The 17,930-nt window shown below is 55.5% G+C and overlaps 1 protein-coding gene across 1 annotated transcript; it reads right to left on the bottom strand.

The window, feature by feature from the left end:
* Positions 1-391: 391 nt before the first annotated feature.
* On the bottom strand, positions 392-17,019 carry CAPN11 (calpain 11). The gene is made up of 22 exons (XM_009900166.2): positions 16,960-17,019; positions 13,700-13,982; positions 13,044-13,113; positions 9,002-9,120; positions 8,729-8,862; positions 8,385-8,553; positions 6,808-6,891; positions 6,636-6,721; positions 6,354-6,428; positions 5,800-5,960; positions 5,554-5,723; positions 5,326-5,337; positions 4,838-5,049; positions 4,699-4,738; positions 4,362-4,427; positions 3,965-4,022; positions 3,821-3,885; positions 2,986-3,054; positions 2,781-2,859; positions 2,219-2,335; positions 2,082-2,140; positions 392-1,715 (listed from the first exon to the last, which is right to left on the bottom strand). The coding sequence occupies exons 2-22, from the start codon at positions 13,943-13,945 to the stop codon at positions 1,689-1,691; spliced, it is 2,118 nt and encodes a 705-aa protein (XP_009898468.2). The 5' UTR covers positions 13,946-13,982; positions 16,960-17,019; the 3' UTR covers positions 392-1,688.
* Between the last annotated feature and the right edge of the window lie 911 nt (positions 17,020-17,930).

The following is a 17,930-nucleotide window of genomic DNA, read 5'->3' as shown; positions in this document are numbered from 1 at the left end:
CCCCATCCCAGACCAGTGCTAAGAGTTCTCCTTCCACCAACACCAGGGAGCAAGCATTGGCGTTTTCTTCACTACAAAAAGTCCCCAGGACAACCAAACAGCCCTGCTAACATCATGCTGCTTGCTCTCACTTTTCAGACCAGTGCTCTTTTACCATGAGAGAGGTGTAAGACACCTGTGTGTTGGTGTTAAGGCCCCCCCTGCACAAGAAGAGGTGACCTTGATAAAATTCTAGGGGTTATGGATCTGTTCTATTGCTGTTTCTCCTGTGGCTCAGGCTGGGCAGGCAGCATGCCTCAGGCTTGGCTCGTATCTCATTCTCCCAGCCCAGGCCACAGAGAGCAGGAGGAGGGTGTGACTGCCAAGGGACTGCACAGACCATGGGTCCATCAGGTCTCAGTTTATTCCCAGAGCACGCAGTGAGCAGGGGGAGGAAGCGGAGCTGCCGGGCGGGCAGCAGTGGTTATTGCTGCAGGAGTGTCCTCCTGTGACGACAGGGGCCTGGGGGAAGCTAACTGCCTGCCAACCTCCTTCTATGGGGCCAGGGACAGGCTGCTGCCCACCACCACGCTGGAACCTCCCCACTACCACAGAAGGTGGTGAGGGGAATGGAGAAGCACAGCCAAGTGGTTGCACTGAAGCCCATCTGCACTGGGTGAAGGGGCTCAAGGGAAGAGGAGAGTGTAACAATATGTGAGGGTGAGGGAAAAGGAGAAGAGTCCCCAGTTGTATGCAGGAGAACACCCCCTAAAACCACCTCCCCTTCCCTCTCTGGGAGAAGGCATCACTTCTTGGATACTGGCCCCCTCCCAGCCCTGCTGTGGGCCATAGGCAGGGGCACTGGATACCCAGGAGCTCCTAGGGATGGGAGGGTAGGCCAAGCCACTGTGACAGTGGTGGCATTGCTGTGCCACATGGAAGAGAAGAGCTGCTACACTGAAGGGTGTCACATGCTCACAAGGCAGGGGAGCCCCCAGACATTCAGTGCTTAAGTTGCAGGGCTTCACCCAGTGGTAGGGCAAAGGCAGGGAGAGGCATGAAGGTGGAAGGGATGTGTTGAAGGCCACGCAGAAAGAATCAGTGGGCTTCATGCTTTGGTCATGCTTAGTGGTGCTGAGTATAGTGCAAGGGCTTCAAGAAGAGCAGTATGGCCCTTCCTCCCCCCAAGAAGGCCACTCTGACTCCCCAGGAACCTGCTGCCTCTGCCTGAGCAACGCAGTACCTGCTGATGCTCCCAGGCATGTGCAGAGACAGGCAATGTGTTCCAGCAGGGATGGGACAGCACTTGAGCAAGCGATACAGGCACCTCCTCTCTTCCCCCTGCAGCTCCTGCCTCTCTGCTACACAGCCAGCTCCCAGCCCAGTCCTTCACTCCTGCCAAGTTCAGTGCAGGGATGCACTGGTAGCCCATGCTGCTTGCCCTCCTCCTGTTCTGGAGTGGGGAGAGAGGAGGGGCAGAAGTGGTAAGAAGCCCAGCCCAGAAAAGGAGAAGGGTATCCCCTGCCTGCCTTGACCCCTGGTACACCAGAGAGGGTGGTGTGAGGCTTGCTGGGAGGCAGGGCTGGTGGCTCAGCATGTGATGAAGTAAGGAGGGAAGAGTATCCTGTGTCCACAGATCGAAGGGGAGGCACTTGGAGGGGGCCTGGCCCAGGTGGGTTGTCTCAGCCACAGCAGATCTGTCATGGCTCCTAGCCGCACATCGTCAGCAGCAGCCACTGTGAAGGAGCAGAAGGCAGCGTGAGCTGGGGCTCGTACGTCTTGAACACGCCCTTGTGTCAAGTTTGACAGCCCTCCGAGAAACAACAGCAATCCTCTTGATTCTGACTGATCCTCTGTGTGTTCCTTCCACAACTACAGGGCTGGAGGCCTTTCTGCTACTCACCCCAGGTGCTCTGTTCATCCTAATGCATTGTCCCCTTGTCTCCATCCCACCTCCCACTGGCCGAGATCTTTGTCCCCTTGTCTCCATCCCACCTCCCACTGGCCGAGATCTTTGTCCCCTTGTCTCCATCCCACCTCCCACTGGCCGAGATCTTTGTCCCCTTGTCTCCCATCCCACCTGCCACTGGCTGAGATCTCACCTCAGAGAGGTTCATGACGGCAGTGCCAGTGCCTTCGGGGTCCATGCTATAGAAGAACCCTGCAGGGGAATGAGAACAAGGTGAGCAACGTGTCCCTGTGTCTCTGCCCTCCCTGTGCTGGGACCACCACCACTCACTGAACATAGCCTCCAGCTTCACCAGGCAGCAGACAAAGTTGTCAAAGTCCACACCCATGTCAGCATCTGCATAGCGGGCCACCACTACTTGATGCAGCTTGTTGTTCAGCTTGAAACCTGCAAGGTAGAGAGCAGTCAGCACTCCAGGGAGGCAGAAGAGGAGGGTCTAACTGTGAAAGTCCATATCTCCGCCTGAAGGGACCACCAACCCACCCAAAGAGGAGCACCATGTTCAGCCTCATCAGGAAGAGCAGAAGCTCTCCCTGGAGCCATATGACTAGTTAGCTCACTGAACCACCTCTGCTTTGCCAGTGGGGGTCCCTGCAGGTCAGAGGGGAACAGAGACTGGGACTACCTTGCACGTATTCCTCAGTCTGAGGCTCCAGCACCTGGCACAGCTGCGATGGAGAGAGTCCAGCACAAACACAGGCCACATCTCACTACCAAAACACGCTGCCTTCCAAGCATGCAATACAGGCTGGTTTCACACCTCTCCAGCTACTTGGTACAGGGCTCTGACAGCAGACACCTCCTCCCCAGCTCCACCCTTCCCCAGACCTACCAGCTGACTCTAGAGCCATGCGCATCTCATAGGAGCTCATGGTGCCCGACTTGTCCAGGTCGTGCTGGCGGAAGATCGTCTGCAAAAAACATCAGAGGATGTGAAGGGCAGGCTCTCCTGTGGCTTCCAGACTCTATTCCCTGACCCTTCTTTCCCAGGAGTGCTATCCTCATGCGGTGTGCCACGCTCCCCTGCTCCCCCTCACCAGCCAGCTCCGGATCTTGTTCCACAGGATCTGGAACTCCACCAGCCCAAGGCGGGCACTGCCATCTTTCTGGAGAGCAGAAGGTCAAGGTGAAAGCAGCCAACAAAGAGGGTGGTGAAAAGGCAAAGACATCAGATCACAGCCACCTGAGGTGAGAAAAGCCTGGCCACACTTGTCCTGCTCAATATTCCCTCCATCTTCCCTCTCTCTCTTGCAGCATCAGCTCGATCAGATCCTGCAAGCCGGCAGCGAAAGTGCAATGCTTAAATTAACTGCTGTGCCACTCCCTGGGAGCAGCTGCGATGCTGCTCCATGTAGCACATCGCTGTGGTGTCCGTGGAAGAAAACTGGGCTGGCCTGCAGCAAAAGAGGATGCTGCAAGGACAGGCTAGAGAAAGACTTGGAGCTGCTCTACCCCTCAGCTGCATGTCCTTGTGCAAGCAGGAACGTAGGCCATGGCTCTTGTCACTTCACACGCCTCAAAGGCTGGGTGCAATCACACATGTCAGCCTGGAGAGCCTGCAGTGAAGGGAAGCACAGGGAGCTTCCTACTGGAGGGGGTGTTGGAGATATGAATGGGGATGGGCTTCTCATGGCTGAGCTAGGGCCCAAAGCAAGCATGGGAACGGATGGCCCTTTCCACAAAGCCTGCTGCTAAAGCCCAAGGGTGTAGGGCAGGTGGGCCTGAAGCCACAAGGACCCCTGCCCTCTTTCCTGCTCCTCGCTGAACAGCCTCAGCAGGGCTAGAGAGCCAAGCCTCAGTTCCCACGGGAAAAAGTCTTGCTGCTGGCAGGCTGAGCACCAGGGAAGCTGGCCCACAGTACCGAGAGGATACATCCATCAGGTTGACCATGTTGCGGCAGGAGTCCAGGCTGAACCCATCCGTCTTCAGATCTTTGTCTGAAGAAGGAGAAGGTGGAGCATGTGCATCAAAACCCTGGGCCACAGGGAGCAAGGGATGGGGAAGGGCAGCACTTACGTCTAGCAATGACTCTGTTCAGAATCGTCCGGAGCTCAAAGACGCTGATTTCCATGTCCTGCAGCAGGAGCCAAGTTAGCAGCGCCCCACGCCTGCTCTCCACCCTACTTGTGACCACTCACCTGCTCCTGCCTAAACATCTCTGCCTTAGTCACAAAACATCAGGGGGCCATTGCATTTCCTGCTTCACCAGAAGAGTTTGGGCCACAGCTGATAGCCCCTTCCCCAGATCTCCTCCTATCACACCACCCTTGGGGACAGCTGGGCTGAGCCAGAGATGGATGTGTCTGTAGGATGGGACTGTGTGAACATGGGGTGGGCTGCAGATTTTATGGCCAGGGGTGCCATCCCCATCCCAGACCGGGACACCCCGAGAGCTTGGCACGGCCATACCCACCTCCCCTGCCAGCTGTTGGAACATGTTCTTGAAGCCGTCCTCTATGTCATCCTCAGTTATTTGCTCCTGGGGTGGCACAGGCCAGAAACAAGAGGTTAGTGGTCAAACCTAGGCTCTGCCCTGATTCCCAGGCTCAGCAAACCCAAACTAGAAGGGAAGTTCTTCTTTGTTCAACATTCTCACCTTTGTTACTTCCCACATCCAATCACCTCGCCCCTGCCAACCCCTCTTCAGTCACAGCGACATCCCAAACCCAGGCAACCACCCCACTGCCTGCAGCTCCCCTTGCCAAGCCCCAGAGCCTCAGCACCAAAAGAACCACAGCAGAAGCTCCTACCTCATCTGCCAGTTCTGCTGAGATCTCCTCATCCAGCTCCCTGGGGGCAGAAAGGAGGAAACCAAAGCAGTGAGCGGGGCCCCTGCTTAGCAGGCTGCTGGTGGTGGGGAGATGCCCCCCGGGCAGACGGAGGACTCACGCTGTGTCTGACTGCTTCTCCGTGAAGACCCGCAGCACGAAGTCGGCCTCCTTGTGTGGCTCAAAGGTGGAGGGCACGATGATGTACTCGCCGGGGGGCAGCCGGATCTGGTTGCTCACCTCCCGCAGGTTGATGAAGGTCTCGGACCGTGCCCGCGACTGATTTCGCAGGAAGAAGTCCTTCTTCAAGTGCACGTTCTGGCTGCCCTGGGCCTGAGGGAATGAACAGGCTTGTTGTTCATAGCCCACCCACAGGGAGCAGTGGGACCAAAGGCAGCTCTGTCAGGCAGGACATCCCTGCCCATCCCAGCAGGAGCCATGACTCTTTCGTGGGGGTGCCCAGCATCCATTAACACCCTAGCCACTGTCAGCATGGTGGGGGCTCCCATGCCACTTCATGCACGTGTCCAGGCGTGGGCACTAACCCATTCCTGCCCTCTCATGTGCTCCCCTCCAAGAAGGGGTAGGCTCTGGTGGATCAGGACATACCTCCTCAGGAACCTGCAGGGAGGAGAGAAAAGAGAGGGGAAAAAAACCAAATCAGAATCCCAATAGCTGTCCCCATCCCTTACAGCTGCAGGGAGCATGGGATAGGGGACATTAACTGGCCAAAGCAGGTGGGAAAGGTTTCCTTGAGGACTGGCGTGCCAGGTCAAGGTGAGACTGGCAGGGCTGAGCTTGTCCCCGAGGATGCATCATCGGGGTGAGCAGGGTTACCTCGTAGACAGCAAAGCCGATGGTGTGCATGTCGCCCCCGACCCGCCGCTCCCGCCGGCGGTGCTTCTGCATCAGAGCCACCAGGAAGCTGCAGGCCACCTCATCGTCACCAGGATCATCATCCTCTTCCAGCAACTTGATCTTAAACTGGGGGTTGATCCAGAATGTGGCTGGGAGGAAGATGTGTGGATGAGACACCTGGGTCCATCATGCTGCCAAGAGTGGAGATGTGGAGAGGAGAAGTACCTGGGTGATTCCTGCAGCCCCCAGCAGTGCTCCCCCGGCGCCACGTGCCCTCAAACACTTGCGTGTGCCATCTGCTGAGCTCATCCTTGGTGAGGGCATCAGGGGTCAGGTTGCAGATCTCCAGCCTGGAGAACTCCCTCATGAAGTCCCGGAAAGACATCCTGTGGGAGGCAGACAGGGGCTGAGGCCAGGGCACTCCCTGAGGAGAGCGCAGCCAGCCAGCGTTTTGGGAGAATGAAGTGACAGCAAGGGCTTTTACCCTGAGCAGCTACAGCTCACTTCAGGCTCACTGCTGGGTTTGGGAAAGAAGGGATGTTTACCCTTCCTAGATGCTTATTTTACATTTAGTTGGGCTCTCTTTCCCTGAAGGGAGGAAAATGATTAACTCAGATCAGATGAGAAAATGCTGGCAGGCTCTCTGGTGCTGGAAATCCACCTCATAAAGGCAGGCCATGTGTTTCAGGTGAAGCAGGACTGTGGGATCTCCTCCCAGCACCTCTGCTCCTTCCCAGGCTGGATGCTGAAGCAGGACCCCACCTTGCTCTGGCACTCACCAGAACTCTCCGTCCTCCATCTTCAGCTGCAGCTCTTCCCTGTCACTAGGATCAATGCTGTTCCACTCAGAAGAGCTGGAGTAGCAGGAGAGAGACGATTAGATGAGAACTACTCAAGGTGAATTGAGAGCAGTTCAGAGCTGGCCCTCAACTGTCCCCCCCTTGTATGCAGCAACCTTCCCCTCCGCAGTGCCATGCACTACCATGCATCCCTACCTGCTTTGTGTGCAGTGCCTGCTGGCCTGCCAGTGGTGAGACTAAAGCCCCATCTGTCCAACTCACCCATCACTCCAGGCTCCAGTCCACTCCACCTGACCCCAGGGGTTCCTGATGCGGATGAGTTGTTCCTGCTGACCCCGGTAGTTCACCTGCCAGTCACCAGATACAAGAGGTTGAGCCCATGCCACTGACCAGGCTATTTTATTGCTGTTGAAGTCTCACCTAGCCAACTCACATCTCTGAAGGCTGTTACAGAATAGGCATGGCCCTTCACCAGCTTCTTGAAGGTCACTGCTTCCATATCAAAGGCACTTGTGATCTGAGGAAAATGGACAAGGCTCATGTGAATACAATTAAATTTGTGTAGTGTTATCCCTGCCTTTTCCCTCCACCTCATGAACAATTTCTCTTGCTTTGTACTGCTCCAGCCAGGAGAAGCAGTGAATAGAATAGAATAGAATAGAATAGAATAGAATAGAATAGAATAGAATAGAATAGAATAGAATAGAATAGAATAGAATAAAGATCAGGTTGGAAGAGACCTTTGAGATCATCGAGTCCAACCTACCATCCAACACCACCTAAATCAACTAAACCATGGCACCAAGCACCCCATCAAGTCTCCTCCTAAACACCTCCAATGGTAGTGACTCCACCACCTCCCCGGGCAGTACATTCCAATGGCCAATCACTCTATGAAGAATTTCTTCCTAACATCCAGTCTAAACCTCCCCTGGTGCAGCTTGAGACTGTGTCCTCTTGTTCTGGTGCTGGTTGCCTGGGAGAAGAAACCAGCCCCCACCTGGCTACAGCCTCCCTTCAGGTAGTTGTAGAGAGCAGTAAGGTCTGCCCTGAGCCTCCTCTTCTCCAGGCTAAGCAACCCCAGCTCCCTCAGCCTCTCCTCACAGGGCTGTGCTCCAAACCCCTCCCCAGCTTTGTTGCCCTTCTCTGGACACCTTCCAGCAACTCAACATCTTTCCTAAACTGAGGAGCCCAGAACTGGACACAGGACTCAAGGTGTGGCCTAACCAGTGCAGTGTGCAGGGGCAGAATGACTTCCCTGCTCCTGCTGGCCACACTATTCCCAGTGCAGGCCAGGATGCCATTGGCCCCCTTGGCCGTCTGGGCACACTGCTGGCTCATGTTCAGCCAGCTGTCAACCAGTACCTCCAGGTCCCTCTCTGCCTGGCTGCTCTCCAGCCACTCTGACCCCAGCCTGTAGCACTGCATGGGGTTGCTGTGGCCAATGTGCAGAACTCGGCACTTGGATGTGTTAAATCTCATGCCCTTGGACTCTGCCCATCTGTCCAGCCTGTCGAGGTCCCTCTGCAGAGCCCTTCTACCCTCTGACAGATCAACACCTGCCCCCAGCTAAAAGGCTGCTGGCTGAGGACAATGTAAAGACAGTTTCCCAGCCAGGAGATCCTGAAGATCCATCTAAACCAAGGAACAACCCAAACTTCTGAAAACAAGGAGGTCATGAGAGAGAATGAATGGAAAATCCTGCTCCAGATAATTCTTAGATGTTGACATAAGACAAGGTCATATCTATAAGCAGACCCTTGCTCAACAGCCCATGCTTGAGATGGACATTCCTGCTCCATCCAAAGGATCTCATTCAGAGCAGCTGGGCTGCAGTCACACCTGCTGTGCACCAGGGCCACCATTCTGGCTCTAGAAAGGCTGCTTTGCTAAGAGGAGGAAGAAGCAACCTCCTGTGTGGTGTCCCAGGAAGGGGACAGCTGATCCAGCCTTGGGCTGCAAGGCCTGACTCTGGTGACCACTGGGGCCTAATGCCAGTACAGCACTTACGTCGATGGAGCAGCCCAGCAGGGAGCCCCTCTCCAGAGCCTTGCGGATGATGTGGGCCATGTTGCGCGGCGGCCGCTTCAGATCGTACATCTCTGCCACACCACCAGTGAAGTCCTCAAAGCCCTCGGTGGTACTGCCCCCTGACAGTGCCTCATAGCAGCCATTCAGCCTGGGTGCCAGACAGCAAGAGGGGTGCATGAGTCGACAAGGGTGCAGCACGCTGCTGCTCCCCAGACATTTGGCACAAGCAGGGCCAGGCATAGAGAAGACTCTCTCCCCTCTGCCCTGCACAGTGAGGTGCCCCGGCCCCCACCCACCCACATGCCCATCATGCCAATACCCACTTGGCATAGGCCTTCTCCAGCAGAGCACTCCAGAACTCAGTGCACTCTGCTGAGTGCACAAACAGAAGTTCCCCATCTTTGGTGGGCAGCTGGTCATCCACCACCACGTCCACCCACTCTCCAAACTGCCAGATCTGTGGGGTCAAGAGAGTGAGGTGAACTCAGAGCATCACGAGATTTGCCCATCCCTACTCCAGAGGGATGCCCTCAACCCACTACCCACCCTCCCACCACCAACCAACCGCCGTGGAGGGCCAGAAGCTCCCAGCACACCTGAAAATGGAAGATGCCAGCATAGTCCTCCTGGAAGCTCTGCCCATGGGGCACCACGCGGTGCAGGAGCTCCTCATTGAGAGTGAGAGAGCCGATGGCAGCCAGCAGCCAGCAGTCACCTGGGAAGGAGAGGAAGCTGTTGGAAGCACCTTCCCCCTTCCTAGCTAGAGGGATGAGTAGGAGGCCTGTAAAGTGCTCTCTTTGCAAACATTTTGGACTCCTCAGCTCAAAAAGCACATGGAGAAAATAGAGAGGGTGCAGCAGACAAATGGAGCTCAGAGTTCATTCATCCAGCCTTGGAGAGAAGTATTAGCTCAAGGAAACCAGGAATGATCCTTCCTGGCTGGGAGTCTGTGCCCAGATTACCACAGTCACCACCAACAGCTCCCTCCTGCAGCCATTTATCTAGACCTGGGACTCCTTCATATGACTGCCCTCTACATCTCAGTGAGCTCTGCAGCAGAATTACACTTTGCATTTAAAAACCCCAACATTTTAACAAGTGAGAGGTTTAACACTAGTGCCATGGCTTCTCAAATTGCAAGCAACACCACTGCACTTTTCCTTCCAAGTGCTCTTAACCACAAGTGCTGCTCCAGGCCAGCACTGTGCTTTAAATTCTTTCCTTTGGTTCCCCTTTCTCTTTTGCCTTTGAAGCCTGTCACACCCTAGCCTCGAACCTGGGTAACCTGTATGGGATGTGGTTTGACAAAATGGCATTTCAGACTTTTTAATGACCAGCTCAACACCACCACAATGCTCTGGGCTGTCTTATGCTCCCATCAGCACCTCAAGTTTTGTTCTAACCACTGGATGCACTAAATATGCACTTGCAGCCCGGAAAGCCAATCAGATCCTGGGCTGCATCAAGAGAAGTGTGGCCAGCAGGTCAAGGGAGGTGATTCTCCCCCTCTGCTCAGCTCTGGTGAGACCCCCCCTGGAGTACTGCATCCAGTTCTGGAGCCCCTATTACAAGAGGGATCTGGATGTGCTGGAAGGTACATAGAATACATAGAATACATAGAATAAACCAGGTTGGAAGAGACCTTCAAGATCATCGCGTCCAACCCATCAACCAATCCAACTCCGCCCAAACAACTAACCCACAGCACCAAGTACCCCGTCAAGTCTTCTCCTAAAAACCTCCAGTGATGGTGACTCCACCACCTCCCCAGGCAGCCCTTTCCAATGTGCAATCACTCTTTCTGTATAGAACTTTTTTCTAACATCCAGCCTGTATCTCCCCTGGCGCAGCCTGAGACTGTGTCCTCTTGTTCTGGTACTGCTTGCCTGGGAGAAGAGACCAACATCCGTCTGTCTACAACCTCCCTTCAGGTAGTTGTAGAGAGTAATAAGGTCACCCCTGAGTCTCCTCTTCTCCAGGCTAAGCAACCCCAGCTCCCTCAGCCTCTCCTCGTAGGGCTTATGTTCCAAACCCCTCACCAACTTTGTTGCTCTTCTCTGGACTCGTTCCAGCAAGTCAACCTCCTTCCTAAACTGAGGGGCCCAGAACTGGACACAGTACTCGAGGTGCGGCCTAACCAGTGCAGTGTACAGGGGCAGAATGACCTCCCTGCTCCTGCTGGCCACACTGTTCCTGATGCAGGCCAGGATGCCATTGGCCCTCTTAGCTGCCTGGGCACACTGCAGGCTCATGTTCAGTCTACCGTCGACCAGCACCCCCAGGTCCCTCTCAGCCTGACTGCTCTCCAGCCACTCTGACCCCAGCCTGTAGCTCTGCATGGGGTTGCTGCGGCCAATGTGCAGAACCCGGCACTTGGATGTGTTCAATCTCATGCCGTTGGACTCTGCCCATCTGCCCAGCCTGTCGAGGTCCCTCTGCAGAGCCTCTCTACCCTCCAGCAGATCAACTCCTGCCCCCAGCTTGGTGTCGTCAGCAAATTTACTGATGATGGACTCGATGCCCTCGTCCAGATCATCAATAAAGATGTTGAAGAGCAAGGGGCCCAGTACTGATCCCTGGGGCACACCACTGGTGACTGGCTGCCAGCTGGAAGGTGTCCAGAGAAGGGCCATGAGGATGATCAGAGGGCTGGAGCACCGCTCCTATGAGGACAGACTGAAAGAGTTGGGGTTGTTCAGTCTGGAGAAGAGAAGGTTCTGAGGAGACCTTATTGTGGCCTTCCAGTATCTGAAGGGGGCCTACAAGAAGGCTGGGGAGGGACTTCTCAGGATCTCAGGTAGTGATAGGACTAGGGGGAATGGAATGAAGCTGGAGGTGGGGAGATTCAGGCTGGACATGAGGAGGAAGTTCTTCACCATGAGAGTGGTGAAGCCCTGGAATGGATTGTCCAGGGAGGTGGTTGAGGCCCCATCCCTGGAGGTGTTTAAGCCCAGGCTGGATGAGGCTCTGGCCAGCCTGATCTAGTGTGGGGTGTCCTCGCCCATGGCAGGGGGGTTGGAACTAGATGATCCTTGTGGTCCCTTCCAACCCTGACTGATACTATGAATATGGTCACCAGCATGCTATGTGTGCTACAGTAGACAATACTCCCAATCAAGTGCCCAGTTTGATTTGGATCAGTCAGTACTCTAGATCTGGTACTGGAGAAACGACAGATCACCACTTGTACTCTCTAACTCTCCTTGCAATTCCCTTCTGCCAAACCATGTTACTTCACAAGCACTTTGTCATGATCAGCATATCCTCACCTCATTTTATGTTACTGTCATCCAGCTGCCATTCCTCACCATTTACCAAAGCAGGAAGCATTCTGGAGCTCTCTTGGCATTGTTGTTGGCATGGATCTGGCATGGAACCACCCGATATCGTCCCATGCCTGAGCTGTGCATGTGTTGAGCCATTTTCACGAAGCCTTAACCAGGATGCACAGGGTGTCCCCTGCCTTTCACTTTCCACCACACTAAATGGGAAGGGCGCCTCTGATACACACAGTTGTGCAGAGGCTGGCATGAAAATGCACTGCACAAGGGAAAGGTGATGAGAAACTAGTTGGTCTGCCCTCAATCTGGAGCACAAGCCCTGTGAGGAGAGGCTGAGGAAGCGGGGGTTGCTTAGCCTGGAGAAGAGGAGGCTCAGGGGAGACCTTCTTGCTCTCTACAACTACCTGAAGGGGGGTTATAGCCAGGTGGGGGTTGGTCTCTTCTCCCAGGCAACCAGCACCAGAACAAGAGGACACAGTCTCAAGCTGCACCAGGGGAGGTTTAGGCTGGATGTTAGGAAGAAATTCTTCATAGAGAGAGTGATTGGCCATTGGAATGTGCTGCCCAGGGAGGTGGTGGAGTCACCATCACTGGAGGTGTTTAGGAAGAGACTGGATGGGGTGCTTGGTGCCATGGTTTAGTTGATTAGATGGTGTTGGATGATAGGTTGGACTCGATGATCTCAAAGTTCTTTTCTGACCTGGTTAATTCTATTCTATTCTATTCTATTCTATTCTATTCTTGCACAAACATTAGGCCACACCTTGAGTACTTTGTCCAGTTCTGGGCCACTCAGTTTATGAAAGACATTGAGACTCTTGAATGTGTCCAGAGAAGGGCAACGAGGCTGGGGAGAGGCCTTGAGCACAAGCCCCATGAGGAGAGGCTGAGGGAGCTGGGGTTGCTTAGCCTGGAGAAGAGGAGGCTCAGGGGAGACCTTATTGCTCTCTACAACTACCTGAAGGGAGGTTGTAGCCAGGTGGGGGTTGGTCTCTTCTCCCAGGCAACCAGCACCAGAACAAGAGGACACAGTCTCAAGCTGCACCAGGGGAAATTTAGGCTCGAGGTAAGGAGAAAGTGCTTCACAGGGGGAGTTGTTAGCTGTTGGAATGTGCTGCCCAGGGAGGTGGTGGAGTCACCATCCCTGGTGGTGTTCAAGAGGGGACTGGACATGGCTCTTGGTGCCACGGTTTAGCAGTCATGAGGTGTTGGGTGACAGGTTGGACTTGATGATTTTTAAGGTCTTTTCCAACCTTAGTGATTCTATGATTCTATGTTTTCTTCTCCAGCCACGCTAGCCCTCTCCAGCTAGCATGCTTTACAGACCAAGGTCTGGGGACAGAGTTCCAGCACTCACCCAGAGCCCCCTGACAGATGTCTGTCCGCGTTGCACCGCCAACAATGAACTGAGGATCATCCACTAATTCCTGCAGGAGGAGAAGAGAATTAGATGCTGGTGCTAGACCTCAGCATGGCCTGGTCTTCTAGGGGGATGGCATTCTTTGCAGCTCTGACTTGGAAGGAAGGGTATATGGTCCCTGAGAGATGCAGCACACGTCCCCTCTGCCAAGGAAATCTGCTTGACTGCAACCCTAAGACGGTCGTGGTAAGGCAAGGCAGGATCTTCTGATGTAGCCACAGCAGGACACAGCTAGATAGACTAACGGCATTACCCTTGCACTCATGGCCTCAAGGGCTATGCAAGCACAAAAGCCCCAGTCACCAGGGGTGACACATCCATGCCATGATGCCTGGAAGCAGTGACATAGCCCACCCATTTTAAAGTCCACGATCTGCTGCCCAGAAGAAGCAGGGTCTGCTAGACATAATGCTTTTCTGAGCAGTCAAGAAGCCTTGCTCTAGACTCCTGAGAAAAAAGGCTGTGAAGCACTTGAGGGACTTTGAGAACTGAGAGGAGCAAACCACGGACAGGTTGTATCTTGACTAACCTAAACAGTGCATATATTGCAAGGTGGGGATGCCAGCCTGAGGAGAACTAGGCCTAGCACTTACTGATGGACGCTTCCACTCCACCCCCCGCGTCTTGCTGGAGTGTGGTCCCAGCTCCTTGAATCCGAGGGCAGTGGGTCCAGCTGGGAACTGGGGGTCCCTGAAGAGGGTGCCACTCTCAATGCACTCCTGTTTGAGGGTCTCATAGTCCTGGTTGAGGTACTTGATGGCGTTGCTGTGCTGGCCAACCCCCTCAGCTCTCAGGCGGTCTCTCTGCAGACGGGCAGCCATCCCACCAAAGGGCATCATGGCTGGGCACCAGCAGTGCCACCTTCAGCTCTGCTCCCTGCAACAACAGACATGGCCACGCTGAGAAAAGGCCTGGCAGCCACACACCCTGCTGGGGACATCATCCATTTCACACAGTGCCAGACTCAGAGGCCAGATCCCCAATTCCTCACCACCCCCACAAGCAGGCACCTTCTCCCTCAGCGTTGCCCAGCGGCACCAAGTGCAGCCGGCACACAGAGCAGCCCCAAGTGTGAGCCCATGCACCAGGAACACTTCCCCAAACCCCACCTCGGACAGCAGCCCCGTTCTGAGCCCATGGTCTCCAGCCCGGCTGTGTTTAGGAGACACCGAAGGCGCAGAGTGGCTTTGAGGGGCAGCTGTAAGGGGGCAGCCTGGCCGCAGATCTGCCCCGTCCTGAAAAGCCCAGGTGAATTGCAGACGCCTTCCTCCCCCGACAGCGTCTCCTCCCTGCGCAGCTTTCTGGGACTTTCCCTCGTCCTGGCTCCTCCTCGCCCGTCGCAGCTGGGAGGGCGTCAGCGGCCGCCCCGCAGCTGGCGAGCCGCGGCTGCCTGAGGACTGAGTCAGTGGGGCCGGGAAGGGAGCGGCGCGGCGTGGCAGCGCTATCTGTGCGGCCGGCGGAGGACAAGGGGAGGAAGAGGGAAGGAAGAGGCCGGCCATTCCCAGCGCACACACGCAGGGTGACTCAAGCCTCGCTGGCGGAGCAGCCTGCTGGGAGGCATCGGGGAAGGGACGTGGGGTGCAGTGCGGCACCCTAGCACCAGGCGGGGCGGAACCCCACCCCGAGCACCCCGCGCCGATTGCTCGCCCCGGCCTTTTTTGCGCGGGTTTAACGGGCAGTTTCCAGCCAAGAACTTCGAACCAGCATGACACTGCTGGCAGGCATGCTGGGCCCTGCAGCCCTGTCCCGCAGCACCGCTGCAATGGGGCACGCCCCAGCTCTCCGCCCTCTGTCGGGCTGCCCTCGGTCCTGCACCGGTGTCAGGAACTGCACTTACCGCCACTGCACTATCCGGGCTGGAAGGGGCTCTAGGGGCTGTCTGGTCTAACCCCCCATGCCAGCAGGGTCACCTGCAGCAGGGCCATGGGGCAGGAGCTACCATCCTGGGTGCATTGGTATTTGCAGTTTACTCTGCCCCACTCCCCAGCCATCTCAGCTCCTGCTTGGCAAGGCTAAAAACTGAAGGAGTTTCTCCATGCAAAACAGCAGAACAGTCCTTGGGTAAATAACTCAGGAGTCAGTGGGCTAGCATGCTAGTGCTGCCCTGCTGCCTCCCCAGCACCCAGTCTCAGGGAAGCAGGGTGCAGCTTGGCTCTGGAGAAGCAGCTCTCCTTGTGCTGTGACAGCTAAAGAATGCAGGCAACAGTGAAAAGGTTGCAAGCTCTTGGCACATACATAGGACACAAATCCGAATGCTAACCCAAGGGGCTGTCCTAACCACAAGCTTTTCAGGAAGAAAATCTGCTCCTCCACAGCACTCTGCCTGCCCTGGGGTGCTCTAAACCTACTATCCTTTTCCAAGGCTGCACCAACCCTGCCCTTCTCTACAAAGGCCACAAACCTACAGAGCTCCGCCCTTTTGTATCATCGCCTCCCTCCAACTCCAGCTCCAGGCAGCCTCTCACAGCATCCAGGCACTTGGTGCCTGCAGAGCTGGCAGGATGGCTCCTCTGGTCCAAGCCACTGCCTAGAGACCAGGGGGGCCTCTGTGGGAGGAGGAATCCCAAATACAACTTCCCGCACAGCCTCCAGCTCCCAGCGTGCCAGCTCCCAGCATTCACACCACAGCCCACCACGGTCTGGGAAACTCGCCCTGCCTGCAGCCCCTGGCAGGTTCCCTGTACCCTCTCCCACCCAGCTTACCAGCACTGGACATGGCTGCGGACTCGGGAAGCTGCGTGCGGCCCAGCCGTGGGCACCCTGTGAGTTATTATTAGCTCTGTGGCTCAAAATACTCAGGAGGGTTGTCCAAGCTCGGTGGCAGATGGCAGTAACGCAAGTGCAAAGTGAGAAAACGTATTTCAGACCCCAGCATGGGACAGGAACCATAAAGGTCCCGAAGCAGAATCCTTAAGCAATGGGGCTGCTTGCTGACACCTTGTCCCAGGCTAATGCTGATGGACTCTGCAGGTCCTCGGCAGCAGAAGGAAGGAACGGGTGTGCCGAGGCTGCTCAAGCCTCCAGGGCAGTTTTCCACATCAGGAAACACCCAGCCACAATATGATGCTTTCCTATATTGGAGACACCTCTGAACCCTTCCAGGTGGGAGCAGAAAGACATGCTGGTCCTCCTGCAGGGTCCCTGATACTTGGTGCACCTTAGTGCATAATGAGAATGCCCTGGACAGCATCATTGCTGAAGTCCAGCCAAAACCAACCAACCAACAAAACCCCACAAAACACACCAAAAACCCCACCAAAACTCTGCAGACCTCCACTTCTCCAGCTGCTTAGAGATCAAAGGAAGAGGGATTCCCCCTTCCTTAATACCAACCAGGCCAAGTCCAGACACTGCATCCTGCCGCATACTCAGCTCGGGGCAAGAAGCCTAGGGCCCTGCACTGCACAGGCAGCTCTCAGGCCTATCCCAGGCCTCCAGATGACAAAGATCCTTATTTCCCACTTGCCCCTTTTTATGTTCCCACATGTGCTAGACGACAGCTTGGCATCGCATCCTGGGGGTCGCTGTGGTACCCACTTTACTCGCTGCCCTGATTGAGAAGCCTCTGGGGTGCTCTGCGGTTGTGTTATCCAATGCAAAATATCCCGTCGGATAAAAAGGAGAGGGGGGGAGGCAGGCAAGCCTGGAGCAGCTCTGCACCCTGGGTAAGCATCCGGGAGGAGCCTTCGCCGCCGAGAGAGCGAGGGTCCCTGCGGCGGAGGACCCCTGCTCGTCCGTTGGCAGCCTTCCCTCTCCCCCCTCGCTCCCCTCTCCCCGCTCCCCGGTGCTAACCTCATGCTGAGGGTCGGATAAGGGCGACGATGGGGATGAGGGGGGGAGAAGATGGACTTACGGAAGCTGCTGCCGCCACCGCCCTACCCGCTTCAGCCCAGCCCAGCCTGGCTCGGCTCAGTACAGCCCCGCGGAAGGTGGGGTTTGGGCAGGCAGGATGTGCCAGCAAAGTCGGGAGGGGCGGTAGGAGGGGAAATTAAAGGCGCAGCGACCTCTCAGAGCTGCTGAGAAGAGGTTTGTCGCGGTTGCTGGTGCGGTCCTGGCTCATGCCACCTCCTCGCGGTTTTAGGTACCGCATTCCTTCCACCTTTACGCCGCGCAAAAGGCTCAGTGCACAGGGACAACGGGTCTGGGAGGGGAAGAGGAAGCGGATTTCCCCTGGGAAAGGGTTCAATAGTGGCGTTGCACTGCCCCACGATGGTGGCAACCCAGCTGATGTGGGTGAAGTTCTGCACTGTGCCTTGTCCCAGGGCAAGGTTGTTGCCCTGGTGCCAGGGCTGAGCACGGTGGTCCCAATTGGCGTCAGTCACCCTGGTGTCTGTCAAACAAAGGCTGAGGCTGTGCCAGCCACTAAACTAATGACAGATGTTCTCTCTTAAGTCCTCTCCTTTCCCAGAACGGGAAGAGAAAGAGAACACGGAAGAGAGACTTAGGGGTTGGAGAAAGTCCCTGTAAAAGAGCTTTAATGAAACAGTAACGATAAAAAGACATTAAATATATACAAATCCAGTACTGAACTCAGCAGATGATGGGAACTGGATTCAGAAAAATCACAGATTTGGATCAATGACAGAAGAATGAACAGAGTCCTCCTTGGTTGCTGGCCATCGAAGATGAGAGCTTGACCCTTGCGATCCCTCAGCCTTACGCTGAGTATTGACATACATGGAAAGGATTACCTTGGTGGTCAGGTTTGGGTCTCTCGTCCTGCCTGCTCCTTCCTGCCAGTGTGGTGGTTTACACTTACTAAACTTACTGATGACCGTTTCATTTACAGCACCCCAGGGTGGCACACAAGATCGAGCAGTGACC

The sequence above is a fragment of the Dryobates pubescens genome, chromosome 6, assembly GCF_014839835.1.
Source record: "Dryobates pubescens isolate bDryPub1 chromosome 6, bDryPub1.pri, whole genome shotgun sequence".
In the NCBI taxonomy this organism is placed as follows: Eukaryota; Metazoa; Chordata; class Aves; order Piciformes; family Picidae; genus Dryobates; species Dryobates pubescens.
The sequence above is the reverse complement of the archived record's forward strand: the minus strand, read 5'-3'. Positions and strand labels throughout refer to the sequence as shown.